This window comes from Gobio gobio, assembly GCF_949357685.1.
Source record: "Gobio gobio genome assembly, chromosome: 22".
NCBI lineage: Eukaryota > Metazoa > Chordata > Actinopteri > Cypriniformes > Gobionidae > Gobio > Gobio gobio.
The window spans coordinates 14,170,526-14,183,170 of record NC_137118.1 but is presented as its reverse complement, the minus strand read 5'-3'; the positions used below and the strand labels follow the sequence as shown (position 1 = coordinate 14,183,170).

General features: G+C 37.2%; 1 protein-coding gene across 3 annotated transcripts in view; it reads right to left on the bottom strand.

The window, feature by feature from the left end:
- nsd3 (nuclear receptor binding SET domain protein 3) overlaps positions 1-12,645 on the bottom strand; it is a 37,370-nt gene that overhangs the window by 8,314 nt on the left and 16,411 nt on the right. For 2 of the 3 annotated variants that reach the window (XM_079804809.1, XM_079804810.1), the window contains 7 exons: positions 10,101-10,298; positions 9,826-10,005; positions 7,152-7,175; positions 4,103-4,259; positions 1,911-2,113; positions 1,666-1,778; positions 950-1,219 (listed from right to left, as the gene is read on the bottom strand). In XM_079804809.1, coding sequence (XP_079660935.1) covers positions 950-1,219; positions 1,666-1,778; positions 1,911-2,113; positions 4,103-4,259; positions 7,152-7,175; positions 9,826-10,005; positions 10,101-10,298 — 1,145 coding nt within the window. Of the gene's footprint in view, positions 1-949; positions 1,220-1,665; positions 1,779-1,910; positions 2,114-4,102; positions 4,260-7,151; positions 7,302-9,825; positions 10,006-10,100; positions 10,299-12,645 lie in introns of all 3 variants that reach the window. The other variant, XM_079804808.1, reaches the window with a different exon arrangement.

Below are 12,645 nucleotides of genomic sequence, written 5' to 3'. Positions count from 1 at the left end.
CGCTTCCCACAACAGCGCGCTGAAAAACAACTAAACCCAGAGAATTCACTACGTTTTATAACAGAAATATTCTCATTGCAGTGTTATGTATAGGACAGTCCCAGTAGTTATTAATGCTGTGCATTTCTGTTTGAAATGCGCGCGCCGGTACAATGAAGTGCTTTACTGCATCGTTAATTGACTCAACCAAACGCATCCTATATGGGATTATATACACAAAATAATAAATATAATATTACAACTTACAATGGCACAAAAGGCTGTGAATGCACAAGCAAACTTGACTGTGCTCGTCATGAAGGTGTAACTCCGTGGGCGCGCGCTGAAGCTAAAGACCGGTACAATGAAGTGCTTTACTGCATCGTTTATTAACTCAACCAAACGCATCCTATATGATATTACATACACAGAATAATAATAAATATAATATTACAACTTACAATGGCACAAAAGGCTGTGAATGCACAAGCGAACTTGACTGTGCTCGTCATGAAGGTGTAACTCCGTGGGCGCGCTCTTCCCTCAACAAACGCGCTGAAACACAACGCTCTTTTACAGCCTATTCTATTCTCATTATCATTTTATGTAGATTATAGAAGACTTGCGCTGCACATGTTGCACATAACTGTATTTTCCTTTTCGAAGTGATTCCAAACATATTTAGAGCAATTTAAACCCATCATGGTGGACAGCGCGTCCGTCTCAGCTGAAGGAAATAATACATTATCTATCGGCTTGACTATATCGGTCAAATTTTCTTATTGGACCGATAACGATAACATCAAAAATAATCATTTATCGGCCGATAACGATATGTTGCCGATATATCGTGCATCCCTACTTTTTATATATATATATATATATATATATATATTTATATTTATATAATTTTTTAAAGCTCCAGGCCATTAGTGCTATTAGACTTTATGCTCAGTAATCCAACTCTCACCTTCTTGAGTTCCTGCTTGGTCTTTAGACCCCATCCTCGGCCGCTGGTCTTGATGACTTCAGTGTCAGGGTAGAGGCGTTTGGAGAAGCACTGGTTGTGGCAGCGGTCCCCTGCAGGACAGACTTGCGGGTGGCACTCGTACTGCAGCATGCGGTTCAAGCACTGAGAGTCCTGGCTGCATGGACGTTCATCTGTGGGTTTGCAGTTGCAACGTGGGATCTCTGAGAGGTCAGCGACGTGAAGCTGCACCTTCCCAACTGGCTTATTGGACTGAGGTAACAAACAAGGACAATACAGATTTTTACATTCTTTGTTTTTATATGCTTTATATATAGATTTTTGGTGGATACAAAAGGGATGGGCCGTATTATGGTACCATGTGTCAGTAGAAATGTGACAACCAATAGGTCAGATTATTATATATTATAAGAAATATTGAAAACAAACTCTGTACTGTGTTGTATTTGACTACGTTTAAAAATATAATCTAACATACATTTTTTAAAAATTATGTTTAATAAGTCATAAGCCTTTCATAAGTCACCTGATTATCAAAATAAAAACGAGATATTACATCATGTGGTCAAATTAAAAGATCAAATTGACTATCCAGCCAAAATAGTTATATTGTGATCATACGATTAACATCTACTGAAAGACACTGCAAACTTTTCAAATGGAGCAATAAAATGCAGGATTTGAACTACATCCTGTACCTTGATAAGTTTGTATGGTGGGGGTCTGCGAGAGTTGCGCTCCTGTTCGAGGGCCTCCTTGGTTTCTCGCTGTGCTTTTAGTTCATGGAACCTTTTTGCTGCCTCCTCAAGTGCTTTACACAAAAACATTAAAAACAAACAAGTCAATTAAGCTTATTTATTCAAGTCATCACCTTTACATGAAAAATATGGCTAATTAATATGCCAGAATAATAAAACTCCACTGAATTGGTCTAGTATCTCACCTTTCTTAAATGTCTTATTGATGCCAACTTGCCCCTCTGCAAAGTTCTTATCACTTTCAACGTATGGGAAAACTCTGCCCTGGTTTATCCAGTAATAGTCATGGGATCCAAAGAAAAAGACTGGAAAGTCGCCAATGTCATGCTTCAGGCTCTGGATGTTGGAGGGAACCAGGCGAGGGTTGCATATCTCAGCGGGCCACCACCTACACATGGTTCAACATCAACATTAAGTCTACAACTTATTCATTGATCACAGTTCAAATCTAGACATTATCTTCTTGGAAAATAAAACAAAAATACTGATGACTCATGCTGTACTCGAAGTCGTGTCCAAATATTTGCTCAGTCAAAGCTCTACACAGGTGCGTCTCAAAAGAATTTGCATATCGTGGAAAAATACCTTTTTGTCAATTTAATTAAAACAATTAAACTTCCATATATTCAATCAACATTTATTTGTGGAGCACATTTAAAAACAACACAAGTTGACCAAAGTGCTTTTTATGTCTAAAAATTACTCGATAAGCACATAACATAACTCAAAATACAACATTGATCATAGTCCCAAAATCTAGAGGCAATTGTATGCCACCGCGTAGAAATGTGTTTTCAGCATAGATTTAAAACATTCTAATGATGTAATATGCAGGGGAACACAATTCCAAAAACATGGAGCTGCCACAGAGACAGAATCTATATATACATATATATACATATATACATATATATATATACATATATACATATATATATATATACATATATATATACATATATATATATATATATATATATAATAGATTCATTAAACAAAGTTAACCATTTCCTTGTTTTAATTTAGATGGAAATCAAAAATCCAGTATCTCAAAATATTAGAATATTTCCTAAGATCAATCAATCAATCAATCAATCAAAAAAAAAAAAAAAAAAGAATTTACACTACAGTTCTGAAAAGTACAATGTTCATTTATGGACTCAATACTTGGTCAGTTACAAAGTTATTTAAAAAGATAGGTACTTAAAAAAAAAAAAAACTGCATAAACACAGGAAAGGAAATGTTTCTCATCAAGCCATATGGACCTATTCACATAAAATCCAAATTTTCAAAGCAAAACTCCCATCAAAATATTAAAAAGGTCCAATATTGGTGAACCCCAAGTCAGAGATTGCTTTGAAGGGTTTTTTCTTAAAGGGTTACTTCAGCAATTAAGCTTTGTATCAGTAGAAACCTGGTAGTATATTCAAATTATCGTACTTTCCCACCTCATGTCCCCCTGAGACGAGAGAATTATGCATTTTATTTCTGGAAAAAATCCTCTGCGTCTTTCTTTGCGTCATCTGAGGATTTTTTGGCAAGAGGCTATAGACTACAGCCAGTAGAAGGAGCTAGTTCCGCCCATAGGGGGACGGATCTCACTCACAGAATGTAAATGCGCACGGCCTCTCGGATCGGGCATTAATAACGAAGCGGTGTGGAGCAAAGTGAGTGTTTCAACTTTTCAATGAATTCCCATGAAAGTTAAGCTTCCATATGCGATCTGAAAACACGACAGACTGGACACGCGCCAAGAATGACTGCCGCGCTTACCTCAGCTCTTCGCTCTCATGATGAATGAAATCTGACTCCTGCTGCGTCTGTGACGTGACTTTCGTTCGGCACACGTTATTGAAAAGACACGTTCAGTTTTTAATTGTAGTGTTTATTCTCTAACTGAACGAAATTATTGCATTACTATGAAAAACAAAACGACGGTGGGGGCGGTGCCACAGTGGGCAAGTGATAACTAGTAGCCGTGGCTTGGGAGTGGCCTTGTTGGGCAGCGAAGCAAGTGCATTCTGGGAGTTGTCTTTCATCCACATGAGACAAAAATACATTTTCTGTCTTTTCTCAGTCTAGAAGGCACCAAATTCAAAAATAATTTCACATTTCTACTACATAAATGACCCAGTTTAAATACACATTCATCTTCCCAGCGCTGAAGTGCCCCTTTAAGCATTACATTTTTAATATTTATTTTACTTTTATTTTATTTTCACATTTACTATACTCTATATTATTCTGCATCAGATTTTGTGTGAATGTCTTTGGTGCAGAAAATGTTGAATTTTGTTAAATATTTTTGCGCCATGAACATGCCTTTAGCTTAGTAAAATAAATCTTAGGAGACGTTCAACAGTTGAACGGACGTACCTGTAGTTGCCCAGCTTGACCCAGACAATCTGCTTATAGTGAGGCTTCTTGCCCGCTCTGCATTCCCCACACAGCCATGTCCCCTCTGGCATCTCCATGTTCAAGCACTCGGGGTGGAACGAGGCAGGACAGGCCTCACAACACAACAGTCTTCCTCCTTTTTGACAAGCACACACACGCAGATAAACACAGAATCGAATAAACGGGCCCACAGTATCACCACATGCTTGTCCATTCCCGATAAGGCGGTATTCCACAAACCTCACCCATGAGCATGTCAGAATCAGACAGTTATATGTCCTCTGAGATCGATATACGCCTCTGAAATGCTTCAACGTATACATTTAGATTCTAAATGCCAATTTGAAGTTCAATTTGACATGCTCAAAAGACAGGGTTTGATGACTAACACCTTTCACCATTGTTAATGTGCTTTTTTGTGCCAGGTGATTAAATAAGCAGCCAATAGTGAATGATCAGAGGGGGGAACTATGGGAAACATGCAGTGATGCACACTGACTGATTGTCCGCATTAACATCACCTGCAGTACACTAGCAGACATAGAGCATGTATTTTGGATGGTGTCTGGTTTGACTGACAAGAAAAATAGGGCTGATGGACAGCCAAAGAAAGAGCTCATCAGTGGGTGCCCACTTTTCCCACTGCTTTGATTCCGGCAGTGTATTTCCGATTCATTTTCTCCAGAGGGATTTAAAAAAAAAATCTTATATGGAGTTCTATAACTGAACCAAACCAACATCATATTCGTTAAAACAACAAATTGATATTGTATATTATTTATGAGGGAATGAACAACTTGTGCCATGAATCGTCGCAAATTATGTAGGTAAAATATTTTTTTAAAAAGGTACAATATAATTTAACTAATTAAATGTACAAAAACTATATTAAAAATATTCAGATATACACATATTTAAAGGGCTAATTCACCCTATTATGTAGGTAAAGTATTTTTTTAAAAGATACAATATAATTGAACTAATTAAATGTACAAAAGCTATATACAAATATACACATATTTAAAGGGCTAATTAACCCTAAAATGAAAATTAAGTCATCATTTACTCACCCTGGTGTTGTTCTAATACAGTATGCTCTTCTTTCTTTTTCAAACCACAAAAGGAGAATTAAAAAATAAATAAAAATTGTCCCGCTCGCACTCATACACATAATGGCAGTGAATAGTGACCAGCATCAAGCTTTTAAAAAGAGATATAAGTATAACAGAATGGTCCCATCGTGACGCATCTTATATCCCATGTGTTCTGGTGGTATACAACAAAAAAAAAAAAAAAAAAAAAAAAAAAAAAATTTAATGTATTTAACGAAAATCCTGACCTTGGCCGTCTGGCTATGCGACGCGCATTCATGAAACAGAAAAAGCTTTGAGAAGTTGTGAGAAATCAAAAATAAGAAAATTGTAACATGAAATACAATCCATTTACTTTTTTCTTATCTGTTAAAGTGAAAGTGAGTGAAGTGACGTGTGGCTAAGTATGGTGACCCATACTTGGAATTTGTGCTCTGCATTTAACCCATCCAAGTGAACACACACCATGAGCAGCGGGCAGCCATATTGCTGCGGCGCCCAGGGAGCAGTTGGGGGTTCGGTGCCTTGCTCAAGGATCTCACCTCAGTCGTGGTATTGAGGGTGGAGGAGAGCGCTGGTTATTCACTCCCCCACCGACAATTCCTGCCGAACCTGAGACTCGAACCTGCAACCTTCGGGTTACAAGTCCAACTCTCTAACCATTGGGCCACGACTGCCCCCAAGACGGGGACTCTTTTCACAGCATGCCGAAACCCGGGAAACCCTGTTGTGTTCGTCGCCACAAAACAATAATCATGTTCACATCTGTCAACTGTCATCAGATAAACAGAGTTCCAGTCTGAAGAAATTCAACTCCGTGAAGAAAGTACACAGGTACTTTTTGGGGATTTCTAGGCATTGTATTTTACGTCACATTTTTTTAAACTAGTTCTCATATCTTGCGTGATTTTCGAAGTTAACTGTGGGGCTAATGGATTACGAACACACGCTGTGCACAGACAACCTTTGGCCATTGGCCAATGTCAAGATTTTGGTTAAGTAATACATTACATTTCGTTTTTTTTTTTAGCAAACCCTATCTTACACCACCAGAACACATGGGATATACATCATGTGTTGCATTACCCATTTTTGTGATACTTTTGCATGTTTTAAAAAGCTTGATGCTGGTCGCTATTCACTGCCATTAAACGGACAAGCACGAGCAGGACAATTTAAAATAAAAGAAAGAACGGCATAATGCAAAACAACACCAGGGTGAGTAAATGACTTCATTTTAATTTTAAGCTATCAAGTGCCTATAAACAGTTAAGCAATTTGCAATGTAATAAATAAAAAAAAGTTGTTTTTTTACTAAGTCAAACTGAAGTCTCACTGACTAGCTTTAACAGAAGCGTCTATCAGCGCTACTAACTGGAGTTCAAGATGTAGAAGTTATCTTTAAAAATCAATTTCTCTATGGACAAAATGAATGGGATTTTTACTCCTGGGACCCTTAAAATTTAAATTGCCATCCAAAATATATTTTTATGTTCAGAGGGAGGTAGGGTATAATTGTGCTCAAGCAAAACAAGCCAAGCAATTAATGCTAAGCCAAAGTGTTACGGACTCAGAATAACATGAATTACATGACATAACCTAGTTAAATTCCCAGGAATCTGTTAGAGACATTTATAGGTACACAAAAATTTGAGTATTACGGCGACTTCTATTTAATTTCTCTACACTATATCCCAGAAATTGTTAATCCAAAATAATTTAAAAGGCTGCTATCTGATTAAAGAACTCTGTGATTATTTAAGAGTTGTTGCTGCGTGTTATTTTAAGCCCACTGTGCGTTAGAAGCAGCGTGATGGTGTCAAATTACGAGCAATAAAATGACCCCAAAAATAAACAAATAAATAAAAAGTAGCAATAAGACAGCTGTGAAAGCATACAGATGGCAAACTACATAAACCAAGAAAACATGATTTTACCTTTCCCAATATTCTTTTTGGTAGCTGACGAAGAAGAAGGAATCATAGGTAATTTCATCAACTCAGCACGATTTGACTCAGTCAGAAGGTAGTGCGACTTAAAGGTATATGAACTTAATATGGTGTCAGTATGGTCGTGCACTAAAAGCCCTACACGAGACAAACAGGAAAAGTCATGAGTAATGAAACTACCCATGATTCCAGAAAACACACATCAGGAAAAAAATGACACGTGATTAAATAAGTAGTCCTGAAAAGAGAACACAAAAAAAGGAGAGAGTCTTAAGAGGAATACTGCAGTGTTAGCATGGGAGCTTTAGGATAAAATATGTTCTGGAAAAACTTTTTTTCTGCTTTTAAATGGTAGCCAAATGTTAAATGAACAGTTAATTCAAATATGTAAATTGAGTTACAGTATTTATTCACCCTCATATTGCTCCAAACCTATCTTTCAGTTAAAGTTTAGTCTGTTTGACACACATATGGCTTCAGCAGACTTGGAATGTTCAATGTAGTGCAGAGTCATAGGCTACGTTCACACTGTCAGTTATAACATCACGCGTACTCTCCATTTACAGGCCTATCATTTGCAGACATCAGGGAGCCGCTATCAATATGCGGGTTAGTCAATTGTTTTTGAATGTGAACTTGCTTTTTACTTTCAAAATCATGATAAACTCTGTGTATAGGGAGCGGTGGTACTGACCGCACATTTTAGACTACAAGATAAGATATTTGTTAATGATGCTCAGGATCTGTTGATCACCAAATCCTCCAACATAATTCTGTCAGTCATCTCTACTTACTTGTCATGTGATAAGTAAAATCTGACTTCTTCTGTTTAACTGACTACAACAGTAAGCGTAGTTGTGAATCCTGAAATTTACAGGTGAGAGATCACTAGGATGCAGTTGTCACTCCCAAAAATAACTGAACTGTGAGGGAACGTAACGTATTAAAGGGTTAGTTCACCCAAAAATTTAAATTCTGTCATCATTTACTCACCCTCAAGCTGTTCCAAACTTGTATACATTTCTTTATTCTGCTGAACACAAAGGAAGACATAATTCAAATATGTATTGTAAGAATGTTTGTAACCAAGCAGATCTCGCCAGCCATTGGCTACCATAGTGGGGGGAAAAATACTATGGTAGTCAATGGCTGGCGAGATCTGCTTGCTTAGTTACAAACATTCTTCCAAATGTCTTCCTTGTTGTGAATAAAGAAATTCATACAGGATTGGAACAACTTGAGGGTGAGTAAATGACAGAATTTTAATTTTTGGGTGAACTATCCCTTTAAGGCTCAAATACAGAACTAACAAACATATTCTGTTGCTGTATGAGCATGGCATATAGAGACTACTTTCATGATACATTTATGGTACTATTGACCCTTATTGGACCTTGAAAACCTCAGTCCTCAATTGCTAAAACATTCTTCTTTTTGCCTTTCAGAAATAAAGTGATGCTTGTTTGGAACAACGTGAGGGCGAGTAAATGACAGGTTTAACTCTTTTAATGACGCAGGTTGTATAATAACAAATATTGGTCATAAATGATCAAAGTGACATTCAGCTGCTCCCATGCCAACACAGACAAATTCAGTTTATCATTACCAATTAGTTCCAGGAGAAATTAGAGTGTTAAAGATCTTTTCTACAAAAGTGGGAAGGTGTCTGATAATTTCCAATTTTGAATATGCAATCAATGATATTCACTAATGTGTACATTCTAAGAAATGCTGAGTGCGTTTATAAAACGTTATTTAAAAAAAAAATCAGTGCATTAAAAATACCCATTTATGCATGAGATTTCTTTATAATTTTAGGGGTTTAGGTCTTGGAACGCACTCATTGACATTAACTTCTAGATGCACAATATTGTGACCATATTTGGTATCACTCAATATTACCAATTTATTTATTTTAAATTGTAATAATTTCACAATATTACTTTTTTCCCCCCTGTAATTGTGATCAAATAAATTGCAGGCTTGAAGGGCATAAGAGACTTCTTTTAAAAACATTCAAAATAGAAATGTTTCCAAACTTTTGACCGGTACTGTATATGAAGGCAATAATCTCTATAAAATCCATACAAATATGATAGCCATAAGCTAAAGATAAGACATAACTTCTAAAAGCAGGAGATTCTCTGTTTTTTTTTTTTTTTTTTTACAATTTTACCATTTACAACAAAAATACTTTTTTTTTATTTTTTATAATGTGTTCATTAATTGCTCACTGGAATGTCTTAAATTATTTATGATTATATTTTAATTTGAAAAGTTCTAAATTAGATATTGCATTTTGAATTCAGTCCTTCCCCAGAAGAATCACAGACGATTAAAATGTTACTAATTAGTAGGAAACAAACATGATCTGATGGATCACGAACACAGTACATCTAACAGTTAAGGATTAGATGACAAGAGAGAAGGTCAGAGGTCACATTAAAAAAGTGTCCTACTCTTAAAGAGAAGGAACATTGAACATTGCAAAGGATGACACCAGAGAACATTAAAATACTAATGTGGTGTTAAGACTGTTAAAAAGTGTTGCGTTCACTAAGTGCACATATATTTTGACGAACTTATTTAAACGGTCTTTAAAACGCGGTAATTATGCCATTAGCTATTACGCAAGGACTGAAGAATGTCAGGCCAAACGTACCTCGAGCGCAGATGAAACACCAGCCTACATTTACAGGTGATGAAAAATGTCCATTCTTCCTGGAACTGGAGTGGTTGCTACATATGATGATGTGGGGTGTTATCAACACACTACCAGCCGCCACACAGCCGTCTCCTGTGTGATACGCCACCGGACAGCGGATACATCGCATCATACGGCCTAAATGAAAAATATTAAAGAAAAACTGAGGGTTGGCTGATGTGCCTCTATGTTTCAGAAAAACACTTATTGAGTTCAATATATCTGTGGTGTACCTTTGCCAGCTTTGTGAAAGTCTCTGTCGAGACAGCATGTGGCACAGCTGTGCTGAGGGCAGCGGAGGCCTCTAGTATCGGTGGTGATGCCAGTGTACTTGCGAGCACAGGTATCGTGGTAATATCGGCCACAACCGTTCACCGAACACCGCTTCACATCACCCTCCAAGACCTTGCAGGAGAAACAAGGGTGGGAACCTGGAGAAAGTGACGGCGACAAACAGATTAGACTGAACTGGGGCCCGTTTCAGAAAGGAGGTTAAGTGAAAACTCTGAGTATGTTAACCCTGAAATGAGGGAAACTCTGGGTTTTCTGTTTCAGAATGGGAGGCATGTCAAGCCTGAGAAACCAGGGTAAGTCAAGCCTGGGTCAATTACCAGGGTAACTTACTCTATGAACCTAACCTGGCCAGGAGCAGGTTTTCTTTGGGAAACCCAGAGTGTCTTTCGGTCTCCTCCCCATTTTTAAAGCACCAGCAGTGTTTAAATACTTTATTCATTCATTCAAATTAGACAAATGCTTTTTTTTGTAGTATTTTGTCATGTTTCAAGTACAAATATCAATACAATTATAAATTAAATCTAAAGTAAGTGAAGTTTACTTAAAACAAGTTCAATTATCTGCCACTTGACAAAAATACAAAGTGAGAAAAGCATTCTTTGCAGTGCAGGTTCATTCATTCATTGCTCATATTTCATCATGAGGACACTGTCAACAATGGCATGTCCTTTTATACAGGATCCTGACGTTCACTTGATAAACCTCTAGAAGTAACCTAATAATTAGAATTTCCTTTAGGATTTGGACACATTGATGACACTCATATTCCCATCATAACACTTTCTGAAAATGGATTACTGTATGGGATGGAAGGATGCTGCCAGATGGTAGTATGAGATATGCCATAACCACCACCACAGCTGTTAAATACATTTCTTTACAGTTTTTACGGTCAACTTAGTAAAATGTTAATGTCATTACCCTAATTAATAAATGTAACAGGTGGGATCAGAGAACATAGACCCTTTTCACATTTCTGGGTTTCTCAGAGTGGAATTCGTCATAGTTGGGTTAACTTTTATAGCGGTGAATGAGACAATACATTAAATATATATTTTTTGGTCCCCATTTGCTCAAATAGCTAAAGAAAAACTCCACAATAGTGATTTCACAACTTTCAAAAAAAGGGGACAAAATAGAGTGATATTGATAACGGAAGTGAAAAGAGAGAAAGATATTACTTTCACCATCACTCCCATAGACGCTGTATTAGAAACACCCTCACAGCAGCGGTAACTTGTTTTTTGTAATTTGATGCAAAAGTAATATAATACAAAGTATTAGTGTTATAAATGTACATACATTTTTAAAAAAATACAAAAAATACAAAAATGTTGCAGGATTTACGATATTGATGACAATTTAGTTTGTCAAAGTCTGTAAAAAGGGTCTATGTGGGAAAAGCTGCTGCACATTGGACACTGAATGATATTTATTTAATATGTCAAATGTTTGTAAAGTCATTAAACCTGAACCTTTTATGCTTAAAGATTTACCTGATTGAATTATGTTTTTATTTTTAGCTGCTGCCACAATCTTTTTTTGCCTTTTGTATACCATGAAAATTAAACTTAATTAAACTAATTAAGAATTCAACTTATAGATTGACCCGGAAGTATGCAAACATCTTTATGTTGGGTGCTGTTGCCATGGTGAATCATAATTTCGGAGCTCCATTGATCGTGGCTTTTCATAGTTGGGGTGCATGTGCTTAACTCAGAGTCAGTCTACTCAGAGTTCAAGTTTAAACTCAGAGTTGGTTGAACAGTCTTATTGAAACGGGCCCCTGGTCTCCACAAATGATTCAAAAACACTTTTTTCAATGTTCTACAAAAAAACTAATTCTTAGCAAAAATAAAAATGCATGACAAACGGGGCTTTCGCACCAGGTAGTTCTAGGAACTAGCCACCAGGGTGGTTCCCTAAAAGAGCAAAAAGTTCCCCTAGGGCCATTTTCCTGGTTGCATTCGCACTGCCCGTAGGAACTTGAGTGACGTTAAGACATGCTTATTGTTGTGACTTTAATTTTGACGGCACAGAGAACGGCAGAGCCTGAGCACACAGCGCTCACATTACCGGTCTTCATTAGTTTACCATCTGTCTAGTCTCGCGTAGCCAGGACTGGACTCTTTCGCAGCTTTCATTGGTCAAGGACCACCCAAGAGGGCATTTGACGGACATGTAACGCAACCAATCACAGTTCGATTTGTTCGGCGTCATGTTTAGGGGCGCGAAAATGTAAAGTTGATGTCCCTGCAATAATGGTGTGGATCTAGTAATTATTAATTCAAGAACGATGTGCAAGTTTACAGCAAAAATGGAGCCGCAAACTTCACATACTTGTGAAAATCCAGCATTTAGTCGATCTTGGTTAGCGCTCATTGTCACAGTTATAAACACGTCGGCGTTGTTCTTCCATGAGGGAGTTTGGCGCAACAGCATTTGTTTCCAGGCGGACCGTTAAAGAACGCAACACACACGTCT